The sequence below is a fragment of the Watersipora subatra genome, chromosome 10 (genome assembly GCF_963576615.1).
Source record: "Watersipora subatra chromosome 10, tzWatSuba1.1, whole genome shotgun sequence".
In the NCBI taxonomy this organism is placed as follows: Eukaryota; Metazoa; Bryozoa; class Gymnolaemata; order Cheilostomatida; family Watersiporidae; genus Watersipora; species Watersipora subatra.
This window is the reverse complement of record NC_088717.1, coordinates 50,259,151-50,281,989: the sequence shown is the minus strand read 5'-3', so window position 1 is coordinate 50,281,989 and position 22,839 is coordinate 50,259,151. Positions and strand designations below refer to the sequence as shown.

The 22,839-nt window shown below is 37.9% G+C and overlaps 1 protein-coding gene across 4 annotated transcripts in view; it reads left to right on the top strand.

Annotated features, from left to right (window-relative positions):
* Positions 1-22,839, top strand: part of LOC137406530 (LIM and senescent cell antigen-like-containing domain protein 1) — a 40,440-nt gene that overhangs the window by 4,944 nt on the left and 12,657 nt on the right. For 2 of the 4 annotated variants that reach the window (XM_068093120.1, XM_068093121.1), the window contains exons 2-3: positions 3,330-3,440; positions 22,190-22,309. In XM_068093120.1, coding sequence (XP_067949221.1) covers positions 3,433-3,440; positions 22,190-22,309 — 128 coding nt within the window. In that variant the 5' untranslated portion in view covers positions 3,330-3,432. Of the gene's footprint in view, positions 1-3,329; positions 3,441-10,199; positions 10,592-22,189; positions 22,310-22,839 lie in introns of those variants that run through there. The other 2 variants (XM_068093119.1, XM_068093118.1) reach the window with 1 other exon arrangement.

Genomic DNA, 22,839 nt, shown 5'->3' with positions numbered 1-22,839 from the left:
TGGTAAACAGCATGCCTCGACGGTGTCAGATGGTGATCAAGAACAAAGGCTGGCCAATAAAATACTAATGCTCAGCTCAAGACACCTTACCAGTCTTTCTGAAGACCAACAATAACCCAACAGCTCTTTTCAGGGCCACCAATTTGTATAAAAGAGTTTGTTTGTATCCTATTTTATCAATTTTCACTAACAACATTCATAGCCTGCAATAAGTCTGCCTTTCGGTAGATCCACCCCCAGCGATAAAAATCTGAGAATATTTTCGAATATTTGGCATCATCTTGTTCTTCAGAATTTTCCCTTTCAAATGATATATATATTGATGGGGTTGAGGCACTTAACTCCAAAGAATTTCTTAGACAACAGCATATAAACATACATATTTGAAGATTTAACTGGTGATTCCAAGTTTATGCACACCACTGTACATAAAAACCTAGCTTACTCGATTAGAACTGTGGAAAGATGATATTTGTGGATGTCTTTGATGGGGTATTAGCAAGCCAGAATGCACACATGCATTCAAGAAAAGTCGGGACATCCAGGAAACGCATTTTGCATTACCTTCAATTACAGACCACAGGCCATTTGTGTGATCAGAATATGTTACACAAAATAAAAGGCATTTCTTGTTTTTGGAATGTTAAGTGATTCAATGTAGCATATTTTATTGCGTCTCACATCATCCTTGACCAAATTATTTCAATTAAATATTTAAAGATGTAGTTGCGTCAAATTTAAGTTGATCTTAAAAGAAAGCATTTTTTTTTCTCTATCAGTTGATATGTTGTTTGTTGTGTTACGCGATCGCATTGCCAATATATTTGAAGATTAAAACCGAAAAAATCTGATCGCCGTAAAAACGCTCAGGCCACCAAAACGTGCCCAGACTTGCCCAAAATGATGTCACGCGTTTGGCAACCTGTCTCTATCTCTCGTATTCACATCGGGTATTTGCGATAAGTCTAGTCTTACGCGGCTCTATTGGCATATATCTTATTTTGTATTTGCTCGTGTTGGCTAGAATAAAATTTTAAATCCTGCTACAGATGCATTATTATGAATGTTTAAAAGGCCTCAAATAACGAAAATTGAAAATTTGTTCTACTCACTTTCTCCAAATGTTGTGTAAACATTTGGGTACCGACTACCAATTCTACTGGTCTACAGTAATTCTGTCAAGCCACTTATGTAGAACGCGGTCTTTGTATCAGCACAGTTCTGCAGCTACCCATACAAACGATATACAGCCTCCCATAAGCCCCGCCCACATTATGTCGCCTATTACCTATTGCCTACGTACTAGTTTCTTACTAGTATTCTTACCGAATACTAAATAAGCGAAATAAGCAAGCCACCTCTTTGAAAAGAATATAGACAGGGATAGAGTTTTAAGGATGAGAAGTCTGCTGCAAACTGGATTTGAACTCACATTCTCCAGTTCTGCGGACACCCATATACCATATCCGATTCACTACAATATTCTGCAAATCATGTTTTGCATTATCTTCAACAATATTATTTTATTATATAATTTTTACAAGCAAAAATATTTTCATCTCGGCATAAAGCTTTTATTAAAAATATTCATCAAGTCGTGGCCACTCACATAGTATTAGCTGATACAATAAGACAAATTCATCTACTGCAACAAACTCAAACAAAACATGGCTTATCCAGCATGCATTCAAGTCTCGTTTTCTCCTTTATGGCAGTTTCCACACTGACAAAGCTTCTTTGGCTGGTGGGACGACATAAACATTCTGTAATCAGTAAAACAAGTAAATGTAAACAAAGTAGATGCAATAAATATGTCATTCATAGATATGTCATTTTAAAGCGTATCTATTGACAGCTTCCAAATTGGGAGTTAAATAGATTGCGAGTGTAATTTTAAAAACGAATAAACATTTAATAAAGGTGCAAGTACGCCAAGCCAACGATTCGAAGCTTTGGTTCTGGAAATTAAAGATTTGCAATGATCAATCGATTTTACCCACTTCCTACGAGTGAAAATAATTTGTAATCATGACTCTAATTTACCAAAGAAAATTCGAAAAAAATATTATAGCTAGGTAAAACGGCAGATAAGCTATGAAACAATGATTGGAGATAGCAAAGAATTATCATTTTATTAATTAGTATATGTATTTATGACTATAAAAAATATTACATTCACTCAAGTATAGAAGACTCTAAGTTAATTTACCTCCATTCTGTCTTCTTCTGCAGCAAAACGCTGCTGATGCCTGTCAGCTTTGGCCATAGGCTGTCTACTCTAATCTTTTACTAAAAGTTGCTCAGATAACTCTGAGTAGCGGTCGCTCAAACTTGAAGCCATTTTAAAACTATGTATAACTTAGTAAATGTTGAAACGCGTTGAATCAGTAACGAGTAATGAGATCTAATTAGGAGAATCTTCGAGATCACAGACAACGCGTTTTACGAGTGATAACATTTATTACGGCCTATATAAAAATTTCGCACGCATGATTGACTAACGAATCGACCTCATATTTATTGCCCGTGGTTTCGTTTCAGATACCTTGCTTGTGACGTCACGAAATAGGCACCCGCTGGAACGTGAGCTTTTTAAAAGAGGGCCTCATTCAAACGCATATATCTCTGGACAGGGTTGGTCTACAAAGACAAAAATGGCATCAATTTGTAGCTGATGTTTTAGCCTTTTATGGGTCCTAATTGACTTTTTTGACGCAACTACATCTTTAAACATATTTTACTAAAAGTTGTATCAGAGATAGCTGATGTAACAGAGATTAGGGTTTTGACTTATTCATCCATGTAGCAATAACCGATATGACGATAAGGTTAAGATTGCATTCACAGTTTTGTTAGACAAAAACCTGATTAGCCGATGTTTGCTGACTGTTTGTTGACTGTTTGTTGACTGTTTGCTGACTGTTTGTTGACTGTTTGCTGACTGTTTGCTGACTGTTTGATGACTGTTAACTGTTTGTTGACTTTTAACAGTTTGCTGACTATTTGTTGACAGTTTGTTGACTGCCTGCTGACTGTTTGTTCACTAGCAATAGGCGCTGTCTCAAATCTTTACTTGATTTTCTGAAATATAAGTTTATTGTATTTTTATATTATATGTATTATTTTATTTGTATATTATTTTTTCTTAATTGATTGATTCAATCAGCTTCTATATTGGATAACTTTAAGTAATTGTATTTCTATGTTTGAAGACTGCATATCCAAATAATTAGATAGAGATTAGCTTCACCAATCGCACTGTTTTATTGATTTCCTTTTTCTCAATGAGTTATTATTCTGTTTTGTAAAATGTATCTCTCTTTTATTAGGAGCTTGTCTCATGACCTTCTGCTCGCTGTCTTGAAGTGATTGTTGCTGTCGGTGACTTTACTGTTGTCAATCCTCTTTAATCTCTTGATCTGCTACAGCAACATGAATGGGTGAGTTGCTGTGCTGGCTCTACCACTGAACATTGCACGGGGATGTTTTGTGTTGTACAATAAAATTGTTTTAGACTAATTAATTTGTTCTACGCATTCAGATGTCCTTGAAATAGTGGTTTTATTTTGAAAAGTGGCAATTATTGAATTCATGCAAATGTAGTTATGATTGCATAATTTTAGTATTTGTATTATAAAGCATCGTTATTATGAGTGTTGGTTAAGGCTTCATACCACAGCGTGTATATTGCATGTATAATAATGGAGCTTTCTTGTCATACTCACATTCTATTTGACTCGGCAGCGATATGTCCATAAACATTACTTCTTTATAAATAAGCCATAAGAAAATTTACATGAAATTCGTTTCAGAGAAATTCGCATCGCACATCAGTGTATGCAGTATTTGTTGTCTGCTTCTGTTGTACCTCCTGTTATTATTCACGATCCAATTAATGTGCTCTGACAGCTGATAACAGAACAGACGGTAAATTAAATCCTATCAAGTAAAACTATGATGTGGTGATTGAAAAGTTGATTTACTGACTAACAGGACACGAAGTCTCGTGGCTACTTTGCTGTATCTCTAAATGTGTTTCAGTCAAAGTATAGATTTTGTACACTACGCATGCTCCATTTGACAACAACATCTATAGTGGGAGTTGTGGGCTTTTGCAACACACTCTGCACTGGCTAGGGTAACCATAATTATTTGATGACTGATGGATTGAACACATTTAAATAGGTTCTCATAGTCAAGCAATGAATAGCAATTAAGGGTCAGAGTCAGATGTAAGTCATGGTATCCAGTTGCCAAATCGTTTAGGGAGAGATGATAACTCCTGAATTCAACTGTATTTGGTTAAAAAGTCAAGTTCTTTGAAATAGGACAATGAACTTGTGAGTAGCATTGAAAATTGAAGAACCATTGAAAACAGCTTCAATTTGTTTGTGATTTATTTCCGAAGAATAGAGTGAAATATTTAAACAATTTTAACATGATAGTAATATGTCTACGAAGTTTATACAAACTCATCAAGCATTTAAGAATTATAGTCTGACCTCAATTTTTTACATCAATTCATTTCCGAGGGTTGTTCAAAAAATGGATTATTGAATTTGCAAAACGGTTTTCCCATCGCGACTAATTTAATTAATTAAAATAGTTTATACATATGTTGGCCAAGGCTAGCTAGCCAAGCAGAACCCCACCGAGGCTAGCTAGCCAAGCAGAACCCCACCGAGGCTAGCTAGCCAAGCAGAACCCCACCGAGGCTAGCTAGCCAAGCAGAACCCCACCGAGGCTAGCTAGCCAAGCAGAACCCCACCGAGGCTAGCTAGCCAAGCAGAACCCCACCGAGGCTAGCTAGCCAAGCAGAACCCCACCGAGGCTAGCTAGCCAAGCAGAACCCCACCGAGGCTAGCTAGCCAAGCAGAACACAATGAACATGCCCTCCGAGTACACCACCAGCCGAACATCAGCCAGTCGTGTTGTAACCAAAAGGGGCGGAGTCTAACGACGAAGAACTTATATAAAAGACGACGCCCGCCGACGAATTTCAGAGTAGCTATGATTCACTATGTTTCCATGGTCCGCAGTACTGCGAAGCAGCCCCCTCCGAAGTCAAGGGGATTATACGTTTCCATGCTGCGCAGTGGTTTTCAGCAAATACCGCAAATTAGCCAGAGAAGAGAAATTGTATAAATCGAATCGCCTGATGGAGAAATAGAATCGATCACGGATACCGAACGTCATAAACGGTCTTTTTATGATTCTGTCGTCATTATACTTTTATTTACAATACACATTCACAAGGTTTTACAAACCTTAACACATTTTTTACATAGTAATGTATTTTTAATAAGTATTTTTAAGTAATATATTATTTAAATGTTTATTTAGGACTTGCCACCTGTTTTTCGAAAAGTCCAGGAAAGTAATCACCTCGTCATCCTCGTGAATGCAGACCATAATTAAATTTAGGTGAAAGAAGATTGAAAGAATAGTAAAAAAACAAGATTAGCAGGACAACCTTTGTACTAGTTTATGGCCCTCGAAGAATCCGTCTCCACGGCATGAGAGCTATGCGCAGCCACTGCGCAGTCGCTGTTTCCTTGCTGCGAAGTTGCACTGGCTTCGCACTGATCAGTGCGCAGTGATTGCAGTGCGAAGACGCCATTTCCATGATTCGGAGATAGCGCAACTCCGAAGCACTGCGCATCATGGAAACATACACATTGTGTCCTTCACTTGAGTATTATCCCACGAGCAAACGAGCGGAGCGATGTGTGGGAGTTTTTATGATAAATGCATGTGCACACAACTTACGAAAATTATTCATCAACAATGAGACGAACCCTTGGCTAGAAATTTCATCAAGAAATTTTAGCATCGGAATGTAAAGTCGTTAAAGTATCATAACGATACAGAACACATTTAAACCTATTTAAATATGTTACCAAGTCTTTGTAAATTATCGGTATTATCTTTAAACTTACCCATCTGATCGGATTATACACACATAGACAGATTTATTTGAACGAAAATTGCCACAAAAAGCTTGAAAAGCTCGGTTTAATAAAAGATAAGACCGAAAATTGAAACGCCAATAAAGCTGTGCGACCGATTGTAGAACTATTGGTCTATGGTGCTGTTTACTTGTAATCGATATTATTCGAAGGTTTTTATAATAAACGTAGACCGTTTGAGGCGTAGACCGATTTACAGGTACGAAATTGTGGTACACCGTTTATCAGCCTATGTTTTTTGTCCAATCACCGAAGGTTTCATTATTTAAAACGTTAGCCGAAATTCTTTACAACTTACGTACAAGCTAAGGCCAAACTACAACGCCCCTTCATGACGAGAACATTTTTTATTTTGCTACATTTTTATACGAGTGAATGCTCCTACCCGCTTTCTGTTAAAGATCGCTTATCAAAACCATTCTACATTCAACGCAACCAACTTTCAAACTGTGTATAGTACACAGTAGCTTGCCATTTTACTTCTAATTTTGCATTTCAGAGTTATAATAAACATATTTCTTTATTGTTGTTGAATTACATACATTACAGTAAATTGGGCCTACAGCTTTATAACACTTTTATAACAGCTTTTATTTTGCTGCAGTTTGCAGAAATCTTCGAGACGCATTAACGCTCATAGGTTTTCTATTATTGCTGTATTACTATATTAACAATATTGGTTATTTTAATAATATCAGTGCATTTTACTTATAATATTGGCCAACATTGCATTTCTCCTATTGCAAGGGAGAGATATAAACGTGTAATATTTTCCTTTCATTGTTGTTGTTTGTCATGACCAAACACTTTTTAAATAAATTTTCTAAAAACCTATATAAATACCACAACTTCTCGATATTGCTACCTATGACGTTTTGAAATGTAAACAAAATTGTGTATTGGTTTTCTATTATTACTATATTAATAAAATTGATTATTCTAAGAATATCAGTGCATTTTACTTCTAATATTGGCCAATATTGCATTTCTCCTGTTGCAGGGGGAAAATATAAACATATTTTCCATTCATCATTGCTTATTGTTGTATATAATAACACCCACACCCAGTACATTACAGCTACCATTGCAGTTATCCTATTGCACTGCAGAGCCATTTGATTGCTAATATTGCATTTCTCAACTATCAGTACCCTTTATTTTTTGCCAATATCTCTGGCCATCTCTTTGGTCGTGGGCTGTATGACAGTGGAATTTCTAGTATGTATATATATATATATAGGCTATAAATATATCACACATGAAGCTATGACCACTAGTTATTGCAAATTAGCATAGAGTTGGGAGCAGTAAACGAAGGACCGATTCCAACTCGGTTGAGCCGCAGACTGGCCTGAATCTAGCTTCCTGTACAATATGTTCTAATATGACTATAGAATGTATTATTTTAGTACTTTTGCATTTGATTGTCATAAACTGAATATTATATAGATTACAATAAATTTCTCATAATTATGTTGTTCAAAAAATGAATTATTCAATTTGCGAATGTGTTTTTCTCATTGCAAATAATTTAAATACGTTCTAAGACTACAAATGATTTATTTAAGCATTTCACATATGATTACATCATAAACTGAACATTCCATTAAGTATACCGAGTCTGTCGAAGATACTCTATTGGCGGAGAAGAGAAGGCCGGGGAATGTATTTCTGTACCTGTAGTAGCTCATCCATCAGCCTTTTTCCTTTAGATTTTTGTGTGACATAAAAATTGTAGTAAAAACTTCTGAGTTTGATTCTAATATAAGGTGGAAATAATATACATGACCTAAACACACAAAATACATACAGTAAACCACAACGAACACTTATGCATATAACAGTTAATACTAGAAACATCACGTGAGAGTGTCCGTTGACAACTGTGCTATGTCTGCTGGGTTCCTCAGCTTCTGTCAAACTTTGCATTTTTTGTTTGCGATTCAAAGCAAAGAAGTCGAAAAAATTGAGAAAGGTGTTTGAGTTTCAAATTTTGTGTGGCATCCAGGTCAAAAATATCTGGAATAATTTGTTTAATTTCGATTTTTCAATTTAAGAATTTAATTTCAGGTTAAAGAATAGAGAAAGCATAATATTATTATGCTTTATTAGTTATCTTGAGGTGTTGACTAATGTTCTAAAAAAAGACTCAAGGAGATTGACTCCCTAGAAGCTGAGATATAGACAGCCAAACACAGGTCTACCTAATAAAAAATCAGAGGAAAACCCTTCGAAAATCCCGAAAACTGTGACGTATAAAATCGACTTAATGGTCATGTGCCGGAGTTGCGCACCCTTACCGCCGTTACTTATAATGATTGTTTCGGCTACGAGATGTGAAACGCTTCTCGCGATAGTAAATAATTTACATACTAGCTCTGGTTTCTCAGGAAAATCATCCAAACATTGTGTGGTAAAGGCATTTGCCCACAACCCCTCGCCATGATTTTTTAAAGCAGAAGAGCAGATTTTGACTATTGTGCTTCAAATTTTAACTCGATCTCCCCGGATATGCTCCGAAGATCATCTGTTCAACTAACGGCGCGTGTATAGTCTATATGCGATATCCGCGATTGCAGTTTGTTTAGAATAAGAAATAGGAATGGGACTTTTTGTTCCTTCATCATTTTTCTACTGTGTATCTACTGCAGCATTCAGTTGATTTTCATGATTATCGTCACTATTAACAGACTGGAAGTTCACTACAGCCATAATCTTAAAAAGATTAACTTGACCGTGCTGCTCTTGCTATAAGAAAAGAAAACGATAACTTTTGCTTTGTTTTTTCTGTTGATCTATTATCTTATCTATGATTATTTTTTATGATTTATATAATATTCATAATGCATATTATACAAAATAATAATATAACTGCGTATAGAATAAATGATGTAACTAATATAATTTGTAGAAAATTCCAAATGATAACCGAGATTGATTTAATTGATTCTATTTATTAGCTACAGTTAAAAAATCTGAACAACGCTAAAGATGAGTCTGAATAGGGAAGCTAAGTAGGAGAACAACAAAACTGAGCTGAACTAGCAAGATAGCAAAATGTTGCGAAATAATAGATGCGTGTAATTATTTTATGCTAAAACTAATCTACACGTCAGAGGGACTGGTTCGGAATTCTAGCAGCGATGATTGTTAGGCCCAATTTGATTGTTCTATTCTTCCAGGGATTAAACCAATTAAAACGCCGTGATTGTTATAGGAGAGCGCATTAGTTGGCTTAATTGACCAATGACACACAAGTCGATTTCATACGTCATATATTGATGATTACCAAAACACTTTTGTTTTTTGGTAGACCTGTGTTTGGCTGGCTATATCTCAGCTTCTGGTTGGTCAATCTCCTTGATTCTTTTTTTAGAACATCAGTCAACACCTCAAGATAAATAATAAAGCATAATAATATTATGCTTTCTCTATTCTTTAAATATTTTAGAATACGCTCGAAATTCCAATTTTTTTTAGATCTGTGAATTTTGATGACTGAGGATTAACTGTACAATTAAATATAATGATATGCATGAATATTTGTAAATGTTCTTTTACAGGTTAGTTACTACTGTAGCCTATAGTTTGTGTTCAGCTCTGTCTGTTGCCTACCAGTCTTACAGTATTTGGGCTATGTATTAGGCGGTTCATTGCTGTGTTGTGGCTGATACAAGTCTATTAGATTTGAGCTCATCCTAGTTATTATATTTGTAAATTTAGTTCAAATGTTGCTAAATAATTCCAATCTTCTCTGCGTATTGGAATAACTGGTTGGAAAGTACACAATATTTTGAACAAAGGACAGCCAGACATAATATCAAAAGGCACTTCAAACAAGCGCAACAGTCCTGTAAAACTTGCATGCATTTGTTTTTTCCAAATAGTCTGCTGTCAGATTTGTTATAAGATATGCTATTAGCCTTTACTACATCGAGTGAAGCTCATAAAACTGAGCACGGGTTCTCTGCGAGTCGGAAAGCCATAGATGTCAGTTCGTTGCCCTGAAGAAGGGGACCACTCTGAATAGTGTATGGAACTCAATTCAGGATTCAGAAAACTATTGCACTGCCAGGCCTTACTGTTAGGGAGGCACTCCAGCCTATTGGCTACTTGCAATTGTTTAGTTTCCAAGTGGCTTTTGTTAGCTTGTTGTAAGTAGGTGAGGAAATGAAATCATGCGTACCGATGCACAATGGTATATGAAAACGGCACAGTTACTATTATAGAGCCTGCTAAGGAGAGTCATTCTCAAATTTATTCTTATCTACTACTGCTAGTTGGTAATCTGCCGCGTAAAAGAGAAGTCGTGTGCTCACTGTGACTCGTTGAGCAATTAGATCACCGCAGGATACCGAGTAGAGACTGACCTTACTGCAACAGCTGTAAGGCATTAGTTCTTGCATTGCTGTGTGCTAGTCGGTAGCAATGGCCAAACTGTCAGTGCCGGCTACCATGCCTTTGCAACCTCTCGATGAACAGAATCAGAGCCCGTTGTTTCGACGGCGAGCAAACACGCGTGAGAAGGATCAAAATGGGAATGGATTCAAGTCGAAGGAGGGAAGCGCTTCCCCTTTGGACGTGAACAGAAATCTCAATTCTGGTCTCCTCAAACTAAATTTGTGAGTAGTGCACTTTGTTTAGTTGAGAAATTATTTGTTGAGAGAAGGTAAAAATAAAGTGGAGATTCGTTAAGCTGTGGTTTAAAAGAACGTCACTGTCGATTTGCCAAGTTGACTGTTGTTTCAAAAATGCTTGCCAAAAATTGTTTGTTTCTAAGTTTGGTAAAGATTTCAGCTTTTGTGGAGTGTTTCTTGTTGAGTTATGACTCATTTGCTCCGTGTCCACCTTTCCAGCTGGTTATCGCTTCTCCGACCGATGATTGAGGTCAGGAGTTGTCTGATCATGATCAGGGTTATCTGTGAATGTCTCATATGCACATTTTGTTAAAGTATACTAAATGGCTTGTGCGAGACTCAACTCAGCTGCGTTCTTGTTCAATTTGCCCTTTTGTACAATAATCTTTCGCTGTTTCGCAGTTCAGTTTTTGAAGCTTCATTACTCAGCTCTGTGAAAAAATTCTTTAAAATTTAATAAAATAAGTTCAATAAAAACACTAAAATACATAAAACTCTCATGTTCTGGTCCAGTAAAATCTCTACATGAGCTTCATTATGATAGCAGTCCCTGCGCTTCACTGATTTTCTTGTTACATTTTTTGAAATGTTAAAGTGCAAACTGCTTGTGACACATTTCATCCCGCTTCTTACACGACCTTGACCCTCAACATTGTTCAATGAACCTAAGAAAAAGTAGATGCTTACGACTAGTAAAAAAGTGACTTTATTAGTTTTTGGTTCACAGATTTTCATTTCCCTCTGGGGCCACTTGTTCTGATTAGCCGAGACAAGGGAGGATAACTGTATTCCTAGTTTAAAGCTATGACATTCCTCAATTTCTTACACTATAAAGTAGATCAGTTTACTGTAAACGTTTGCTGCACTGAGTGCTTCCTAGTTTTTATAACTTTATTAATCTGGTTATTCTGTTAGAGCTGAACAATGCTTCTTCTGAGATTGAAAATGTTCTTACCTCATCCAGCTATCTGTGTGTCTGCTAAGGAAATTACTTATGCTGGTGTTGGCAGTGTGATGCCCCTGACCACAGGAAAGGTTGGATTTGAAACGATTTGCTGACCACTCAACAAGAAACATTCCAAAGTATAATGAATCATATCATAACAATACTGAGTATAGAGATAAACATGTTAGCTGGAATGAAGGTGAATAGAATAAGCGACTGCAGGCATTCAGTTTGTTAGCTTGTTTTGTATCGCAGAAATTTGCTCACCAGTAAATCCTGGTTCACATCAGACACCATTTAAATGCTGCAGTATGGCAAGGCAGTGGTACCTAGTGGGAACGTTTGTGTGAACATCAGTGCGAACAGTGGTATGAACATCGGTGAGAACATCGGCCTTGACATTGGCGTGAAAGTTGGCATGGACACCGATGTGAAAATTGGTTTAAACATCGGCCTGAACGTGGGTGTGAACGTCGGCATGAACATCGGCGTGGACATTAGCGTAGACATTGGTGTGATCTTCGGTGTGAACATTACATCGGTATGAACAATGGTGTGGATATCAATGTGAACACCGGAAACATGTATGCTGCATGATAGAAATCGAAATGTTTCACTCTGACCGTCTTGTCTTGTTTGACCAATGTAGACACCGATGGGTCAGTTATTGGCATTAATATATTCCTGCGAATTAAATTAAAATGAATATAGGGTGTTTTTAAAGTATGCCTACAGACAGTATTAAAGGAAGAGTGATGTTAGAATTGCAAACTTTGTATATTAAAGACTTCTTTTGCATTTTAATTTGTGTTACAACCAATTTTAAACTTGATGCTCTTTATGTTCTCTCTTTCTAATGGTGTATCTCTATACGTACTGCTACACAAACTCGCTGCTGCCTCTATACTTACTGCTACACAAACTCGCTGCTGCCTCTAATACTGACTGCTACACAAACTCGCTGCTCTCTCTAATACTGACTGCTACACATACTCGCTGCTGCCTCTATACTGACTGCTACACAAACTCGCGGCTGCCTCTAATACTGACTGCTACACAAACTCGCTGCTGCCTCTATACTTACTGCTACACAAACTCGCTGCTGCCTCTATACTGACTGCTACACAAACTAGCTGCTGCCTCTATACTGACTGCTATACAAACTCGCTGCTGCCTCTATACTGACTGCTACACAAACTCGCTGCTGCCTCTATACTGACTGCTACACAAACTCGCTGCTGCCTCTATACTGACTGCTACACAAACTCGCTGCTGCCTCTATACTGACTGCTACACAAACTCGCTGCTGCCTCTATACTGACTGCTACACAAACTCGCTGCTGCCTCTGCAATGTTTCATATAAGCGGATTTAGTATAAAATCAAAACGTGGGCGTCATCATCGTTTTAGTGCATATAAATTGAGAAGCTCTGCATGTGCTGTTTCAACAAGTTTAAGAAAGGTCAAACAACATTTCAATTAATATTTAATATTAAAATGATAGCGATATAATATTGCTTGAGTTGATAATATACCACATCCACCATCATTTGTTTCAGTTTATGAACTTTCTGTTACTACCCTAGGACACTTATGTATTCGCCTCATCTAACTTTTGCGTTTTCGCGGAGTCATCCTCTCGCGAAAATATCATGAGCGAAACTAAACTATCATAACGAACGAGCGAAAACACGAAATTAAGTAGCTTTGTTCATTAATAGTCCAAGAAACCAATGGCAGCAAGCGATCAAATTGCATTATCGATCTCGGCCACACAATACTACCTGCGGTTCACAATTACAAACTAGTCCCAAATTGAATTTTTTTTTCTGACCAGTGAACTGGACCTGAGAAATCTAATTATGTTTGTTCCACTGCATTTATTCTCACATCACTATATTTTGGCACTCATCAGAGCTGCGAAATTAAGTTGCAGCGAAGTTTTAGTCTGTATGCTACTCACGACACTAAATAGGCCTACGGTACTAGCGAAATATAAGTGTCCTAGGGTACAACCTACAATTCGCTACCCTGACTCTTCTGGGATACTAATAGATTACCAACTTTTAAAACATATCTGTTCAACGCACTTACTATTTTTTAATTTCTGTCTGTTCCTTTTTTAGAAGGTAGTGAAAAACATCATATTGTCGAGGATTGCCAATGCCAATAAAAAGTTACACACTCATAATTTGCATTAATAGACTTGAATTTCGTAGTGACACCTGAGAAATGAGATACTATAACGAGACACTGCAATTCTTTTCATAACAGCTGTTAACTATTTTTATTAGGCTATCGTATACGCCATTTTCCAAAAGCCTCAAACGATAGGAAAGGACGCAGCCATAGCCTATAGCTTATGGTAGTGAGCAATTTAGTTGGCCCCAGAGATTGTCAGCCAGCTAACTGCTTTGACAATTATTCTTGCGTATTGCCCTGTTGCTTATTGTTAACTTTTCCACCAGGAAGTTATTCCTAACTACTAGGTAGTACGCTTGACTGTTAATTCGAATATCTAGGTTCGATTACAGTGGGGTGCAACCTTTTTCCTGGTGCTCTTAGCATGATTTCGGACGGATAGGCCTATGGCTTTTATTATAGTAAATATTGAAATAATTGTAATAATTTTCTCAAACCTGTGGACTTGCTCCGGCTATTTGAATTTTTCTGGATTTGATAATCCAACAGTACGTACTAATTATACAACAGGGCTATAGGTAAAAGAAAGTGTCTGCCACTTAAAAACGGACAGATGTCATGAAGATATTTGAAAAATAATATTTTTGGTATACTGGATGGTACTGACAGTATGGTGGCCCGATCTGTCACAAAGGTCGTACCTACCATCGCTAAAAAATAAATTAAATTTAAGGCTATGAGCGAAAAATTTTTTATTTCCAAACAAATCCAAGATGGTGACCATTATTCGCTGTGATTTTGTGTGAGTGCCGAGATGATATATTATTTGCATACACAGTTTTATCATCACTATCTTGAATATAGTGGTGATAGAACGATGTTATGTTGCTATAAGCATGCCTATAATAGACATGTCGGATAACCGACAATGTAATTTGAGCGATGTTCAGTTAGAAAAAAGCTTTATATATGATCGCGAGCTGCATTGACAATAGTTGTGCGGTTGTAAAAATTTCACTTTTGCTGCGAGCCACTAGAGCTCCTCTCTAAAGGCTGGTTCACAGGATATTGCCGTATGTCAGCGTTGTCCTTCTGGTATAACTATGTGCCCTGTAAATCTATAGCGCCGACCAAGCAGCGGGGTACGTCTGGCAGTTTGCAGTTGTCAAACTTTCCCGATAGCTCGCCAAACATCAACGACAGCTTATACAATGTGCACCATTTCGGCGATGGTAATTCACTGTCACGGATATCGCGATCTATTTATTTCCACTTATGGTAGTTGCTGCAGGACTGGTATTTGATTTGAGTATGTGGTCCTTCAAGAAAAGTTAAAAAGAAAAGTGAGAACACTGCGCCACAGAGTATTTGCTGATGCTAACGCGGATAGGTTTGTGATAGTGGTGTGATCATTGTTATTACAGACGATCACCAAGTATTGTGGCATCAATAATTCAATATAGTGTGAAGTGTATATTGGATATAGTGTGAACCAGTCTTTAGAGAGCAGCCGCCTGAGCCATATTCTACTGCAGTAGTGAGTTTCGCGGTCGGTCGTTATCACACAGTCATCACTTATTAAACTCGCTGTCAGTCAATAACCGTGGAGAATATGTCATAACATATATATAACCTTGACAACCCAACTGGCAACAGACGGAAAGAGAAAGCCAACTTTTACATACCTTTTCTAGTATTTACTTATGATTCGACAAGCTCTGCTCAGCTTGGTAGTGTAGCTGGTCTAGATAGCATGTAGTACTTATCAATGTCTGTTTGTGGCAGTGTAAATAGCAGCCACTCATGAACTATCTCCGGATTCGGCCTATGCATGCTATGGACTCCTTATGTAAAGTGGCTATAAGTTCTGGTCGTGAATTAGTCATTATGGCAACAGCTGTAATGACCTTGACTCCCATAAATGGTGCTTTTAACCTATTGTTATAGGCAGTCTTAAGGTGTGGTTTCCCATATTGGCAGTGATACCCTAGCTGCAGTTTTGCAGCAGCGAAACATTTTGCAGTTAGTACACATAGCAATGCTGTCGGGGATTTCATTGCTGCAGAAAATCAAAATTCTATACAAAATCTCTACAGAAAATCACAACAGAAGAAAAGTGTGGTTCCCATATCAGCGACGATACTCCGGTGCAATATCATACTGACCTTCACACATTCAGTGCATTTTGGGAAGGTTTTGTCTGTGGCTCGCATGCAACAAATTTAAACAGTGTTCAACACTCGCCGTCATTGCTAGCGACTCACAGTGGTTCACTGAGTGTAGGCTCCTATTTCTAATAATCTGGTGTGCTCCTTACCAGTGCTTGCAGCCTATTCAGGGACCAGTACTTAGTTGCTGTTAAAACTCAGAAGTCATCATAAAAAACTTTTGTATTACCATAAAAGGAATAGATCCTGGCGTTGCTGGCAGCAACATTATTCAACCACTGATATAATTACAATAAGTGTAAACCAATCATTAGGGTTCTTACGGAATCTTTTTGCGTAGGAGATACGTGATTGGGTGCACAGGAGGGGGAGGATTTCAACTATGTACCCGTCACTATTATAGGAAATTATGGTAGTTTTTATCTTCATTGAGACGGATTTGGAACGTTATAACCATAGACCTATTAACTATACATATATATGAACTGTATATATATATATATATATATATCTACTATATAAACGGCAATCGTTGTCTATCTGTCTATCTGTCTGTCCGCTTTATAGAGCGGTCTTTTCTTTTATCGTCGTACGAATTTCGGTCGTACGAAGCGAACTGAATTAATATGTGTAGTAACGGTAAATAAATTATAGAGCGGTCTTTCTTTTTCCATTCGGTCGAACGAAGCCAACCAAATTAATATGAGTACTAATTATCGTAATTTCGTAATATGGACTATTAGCTGCTACTTTTCTCTGACGATTTGAGCCAAGCGGCTTATATAAAGGTGTGGCGATTCTGTTGTTTTTCTTTCACTGCTCGAGCGTATTAACCGAAATCCCCGGTTAGCACGCTTTTTAAACGGCAAATTTTCTGTCGCGTTAAAAACATCTTTCCTGACTTCTGCGGCCTATACAAAGGTGCCTATACAGCTATACAAATGTACTATTCATTAAATAAAATAAATTAACGAGTAGTTATTTACATGCAATTAATATTTACTGCCAACGTGTACCGAGAAGGTCACGTAAACGTTTGTTTCTTGGAGCCACTGGAAAAACGCATTTTTCACATACTAAATTTCCACATCAAAAAGGTAAGCGTTTCTTATATGACGTTGTATTGTCTATGAATTGCCACATTTCCACTACTTAATAACGTTGGATTTGCCGCTGTTCGTGATAGTGGGTCATGTTCATTTCCTTCAGCAGCTGAGTTACTAATTTTTTTTCCAGCTACGAGTAGGCCTACTGTAACTTACTATTACAGAACTTTCACGAGTACTCCGAGGGTTGCGATACGCTATTGTGAAAAGAAAGAGAGCAGCTGCTATCGACTTACTGTCACCCTGCATCAGCCATGACCAGCTATACGTCGCCTGCTCAAAAGTAGGCACACGCCGAAAACTGTTTCTTCATACGCCCGACAGAAAAACCAAAAATGTTGTCTATCCGCATGTGTTGTGTTGAACTAAGGGAGAGAGAGAGAGGGAGAGAGAGAGAGGGAGAGAGGGGGGAGAGAGAGAGGGCGAGAAGGAAAGAGAGAGGGAGAGCGAGGAGGAGAGGGGGGAGAGAGGGAGAGGGGAAGAGGGAGGGAGAGAGGGGGAAGAGGAAGAGAAGGAGAGAGCGAGGAGGAGAGGGGGGGAGAGAGAGAGAGGGAGAGAAAGAGGGAGGGAGAGAGAGGGAGAGAGAGAGAGGGAGAGCAAGGAGGAGAGGGAGAGAGAGAGAGAGAGGGGGGAAGAGGGAGGGAGAGAGAGAGAGGGAGAGAGAGGAGAGGGGGGAGAGAGAGGGAGAGAAAGAGGGAGAAGAGGGAGGGAGAGAAAGGGGGGAGAGAGGGAGAGGAGAGAGAGGGGAAAGAGGGAGAGAAAGGGAGACAAGGGGAGAGAAAGAGGGAGGGAGAGAGGGGAGAGAGAGAGGGAGAGAAGGGGAGAGCGAGGAGGAGAGGGGGGAGGGAGAGGGAGGGAGAGAGAGAGGGGAGAGACGGAGAGAGGGGAAAGAAGGAGAGAGAGGGAGAGCGAGGAGGAGAGGGGGGGAGAGAGAGGGAGAGAGAGAGGGAGAGAAAGAGGGAGGGAGAGAGAGAGAGGGGGGAGAGAGGGAGAGGAGAGAGGGGAGAGAGGGGAAAGAGGGAGAGAGAGAGGGAGAGCGAGGAGGAGAGAGGGAGAGAAAGAGGGAGAAGAGGGAGGGAGAGAGGGAGAGAGTGGAAAGAGGGAGAGATGGAGAGATGGAGAGATGGAGAGAGGAAGATGTAACTGCATATTTTGAGTTGTTTTACGGTATGAAAGCCAACTCTCAATAAACCTTATGCTGCCCGTGAATCTGCTCCTGTAGACGGGTAATGCAGCTAGTATATATATATACAGTCAAACATGGATAACTCGAACTTCACGGGACCGAGCAAAAGTGTTCGAATTATCAGAGCGTTCAAGTTATCAGAGCACTGTCACAAGTCCATGTATTTACTTATTTATTAGTAGATACATGTACATATGCAAACTATAATATAAATCAAAGGCACAAATGGCTTGTTTCAAATTAAATGCTTCTAATGTAAAGTTTAAAACGTTTTTATCAAAAAGTATAGAGATTTTTCTATCACTTGAGATTGGTTTGTTGTTTGAGGTGATGTTATTGCCAGGACATTTTTTAGATTGACATTGGCAAAACTTGATCGTTGTTGAAATGCTCAAAAGAAAAGACATCTTTTTCTTTTGAGCGTTTTACCCACGATCAATTTTGCCGATTTTTCTTGAAGTTTATGTCAAGATTACCTTACTTTACCTGGGATTTGTTAAGAGCAACACTCCGAGGCAGTTCAATTAAAAGTTTTACGAGGTTTTACGGTACATTGTATATCACTCACGCTTTTTGAATGGATACTTATTGAATGTACACACGTATTCTGTGTTTAGGTCAAACGATGAATAGTTTTTTAGCTAAGACAAGCTAAGACGTTTAATTACAACAATTTTTAAGACGTTTTAAACATTCAACATTCCGACGTTGGTTCAACACGGAATCAACGTCGGAAAACTATTCGTCACGGGCTAGCCGGGTCACGCACTCAAGGATTTTCGCCACGCACATACAAAACAACACGCTGTTTTTGTTTTGTATGTGCGTGGCGAAAATCCTTGCGCGCGTGACCCGGCAAGCCCGTGCTATTCATCGTGTAGCAGTATAAATCAAATTTGACCAAACCTTTAGAAAAGTCGTTGACAAAAATATTTTGCCGATGGTGGTAATAACAACGCTTATGAATTACGGAAAGATGAGGTTTACCTCTATGGCTTTGAATAAAGTGATTTTCTAAAGCTATAACAACCGTTTCGGTAGCCGTTGGGCAAAAAAACAGTTCGAATTAACAGTGTTGAGTTCGAGTTATCTATAGCAATTTATCATTACGTGGGAACGGACCAAAGAAACCGTTCGAATTAACCATGTGTTCGAGCTATCCGTGGGTGAGTTATCCATGTTTGACTGTATATATATATATATATATATATATATATATATATGTATATATACAGTATATATATATGTATATATACAGTATATATATGTATATATACAGTATATATATGTATATATACAGTATATATATATGTATATATACAGTATATATATGTATATATACTGTATAGGTAATAGGTCTATGGTTATAAGTCAGTCAGGTAGAGTCTCTTGACAGCGGATAAGTATATACATGTCAATGCATCATACAAAACCGTAGCCTGAGATCTTTATAAATAGTTTCATGTTTATAAACTAAAATGCTGGAATGATCGCCTCATAACAAACAGGCTGTTTATGATAAAAAAAAATTATTTTATCTAATCGTGGTTGTCGATAAAATAATCACTGTGAGTGACATGGTAATGGGAGTGGCATGGATAGGAATATTTCAAGTTTATTGCCATGCATGCAACTAAATGTATACTTATCACGCACCCCACTTTATGAGAAATACTTTTCTTTATGTCCACAAACTCATCCTTCTGGTATCCGCATAAGGAGTCTGAAAGTAACCTAAGCTAAAAGCTTGTTTAGACTGACGCAAAGGCTGCAGTATCTGTAACATTTTACTGTCCTCTTGTGAATATTAACTAAAAATATGATTGTACTGTGTGACATGATGTTTTTGCACCATGGAAACTGTCTTAGCCCAGACTGTCTGTCTGGGCCCAGAGGTTTTTCTTTTCTTAAAGATACAACCTTGGCTTAGGTATCGCACAACCATCACTCTACCATAGCGCCCTATGGAAACATGATCAGCTTGTCAGCCCAGCTTATCGCTTTGACACTGCAGGTACTGCTACACTATCACTGTATGGTAAATGTTATACTTCTGGAATATTAAGAGCCGCCTGCTTGCCACGGAACTATTGAATACGCCACCTGACTGGCTACTGTTTTTGGAATACTTTTGGTACCGGCTCAGCATCTGTCATTTCCCAGCACAAGTTAGCCATGAATAGCCTAGCCTGCCCCCATATCAAAAGTAAAAATCAGTCTTTCACTTAAAAGGCAGTTTTACTGAAACTCACAAGCTGCTTCTCTTTTGTAATCACGTTTAAAAGATTTGAATTTCGGTCGCTGAAAGAGATAGTAAAAACAATAACCACACATTATTATGATGAAACGAGCTAAGGAGTGACAACTCTCACAATGCCTGACAGATGCAGTAAGAATATCCCTTGGCCAATCACTCGGCGTGCTTAAAATTTAACAGTGCCCTGTGCCATGTATGATTTTTCTAATCCATGCTGTGGCTTAGCCCGAGATCTGCTAGTGGTACACTTTTCAGTATTCCTTGTATCATTGGTGTATATGTAAACTGTATGCCTCGAGCTTATCAATCTCGGTGAGACATGTTGTGTTGCAATTGTGACTAAGATGGACACACTCTTTTGTCTTGTTTACTTCGTACAAAGAAAGGACCTCTAAATCACCCATTGTTTGCCCAGTGGTCGATTTGTGCAGTAGGCGCTCCTGCAATGTAAATAATCCTTTCTGATAATGTTTACGTTATAGGGATTGTAAGTTATACAAACAGTAGAATACATGTAAATTATCTAATCTGTTCTAAGATCATCCCAAACAAGTCAAGATTTTCCTAAACTCACCCCTTTAGCCCTTCAAATAGGAAAAACTGAATCTATATTTTTAATTTGCCTGTACAGCAACTGTGGTATATTGATCTGTATCGCCAAATTTTTCGTTTTTATCACTTTCACTTGGCTAATTGTTTATGATCACAATAAAATTTAAGTTAAGGAAAGCGCATACCTTCAATGTCAATTTAAGGAGGTTTTTCACTTTTATCCTAGACAGCTGGCTCTGTGGAAAAATAAAATTATTGGATATAACTAAAATAAACCAAAACCGTATATTATATATATTTACTGTCACAAGAGCGGTATCTTTTTGTCTGTCCATTTTTCCAAACTCAGGGGTAGTGGTTGAGATAAAAGATTGATTTCAATGAGACTCCAATTTGTGATGTTCAGAGTAGTGGATCGAAACTCTGACATTTGTATCGATCGACTGCCCTGTAGTATTTCTGAATAAGTGTGCAGCTACTTATTATCTTCGCTTTCTCAGCACACCTGACAATCTCTCACGGCGCTAGACCGCGAAAGTAAAAGTACTAGTATGTACAATAGAGGTACTCCTATATATGTTGTTTTCTCTCCCAAGTGTGGCAAGAGAGAAACAATATTTTTAAGGCTGACCGCAAGATTCGTGTCATTCACATCAAATTTGAGAACTCGCATCCACTTGACACCCGGTGACAATTCTTTACGTAGTATGAAACAAAAACTTCACATAAATATAATTGTAGGAGTTAAATATACGTTATAGGAGCATCAAATGTACTATAATTTCAGAACTGTCAGTGGTTTATTTCATATAGGGAAATATACTTCTTTGCTTTTCATGTTGGAAAGCAGTTTTTGTCAATGCCCTCAAGCCTTTCAATATTTCCAAAAGTACAAGTTAGGTAAAAGAAGTAGGAGAAATGGCTACGCTACTTCACTGTAACAAGTAAAAAACTGACGTGTATGGGACTTGAAATGCCAGCTGCTTCTCTAATCTCCATATAAGAATGGCAAGTTGAAGGCATTTTTTGGCATAAAAAGATCACAACCATAGCTGCTATACATGGAATATAGCATTATATTATCATACTAATGACACGAGCACCTGTTCCCAGCTGTCTCTGACTGGTTTCTAGTGCCATCTCAGAAGTGCATTATTATTCTATATGTATATATTTGTTAGAATGCATACATAATGAGGACTTATTGTTTGACTCATGTCATGCAGAGATATGCAGCTCGGACCTGATGGAAAAGTGGCTATCTGCAGCAGATGCAATGAGGGCTTCAGCTCTTCAGAAAAAATAGTGAATTCCGGTGGAGAGGTCTGGCACCCGAGATGCTTTGTGTAAGTTGCTTACAAAAGACCCCAGTTCTAGTTACATTCACCATGGTCTCTCTTTGCCTGCATAATTCAAATACAAGCAGTCTTCATTTAACAACAGGCTCAGAATTAGGCGATCATGTTAAAAATTGTGAAAATTGTTAAAAATTGCTCAAAGATGCTAAATGAAAATAAAAACCAAATATGTTTCTCTAAACCATATAAGTAGGTGACCATAAATGTATAGATAGCAAAGCATGCATGCTGGTGATGACATTGTTTTTATGAGTGTGCGAAAACGGGTATTGCGCTAATATCAGCTGTATTTGAAACCTTATAAAGAAACCAGTGGCTCATACATGTAGCCTACAAATACAAAATGAAAAGAGGGATACTAAAAAAGTAAACGTAAATAATAAGTAAACATGTAAAATCTATCTCAATGTACTCTAAGGTAGCCTAATATTTGTTTACATGCTCGAGCGAGCGCATGCAAAGGCTGAATGAAAAAGAAACAGTTAAATGATAATTGATTGGTTAAAAGTTCACTCTTA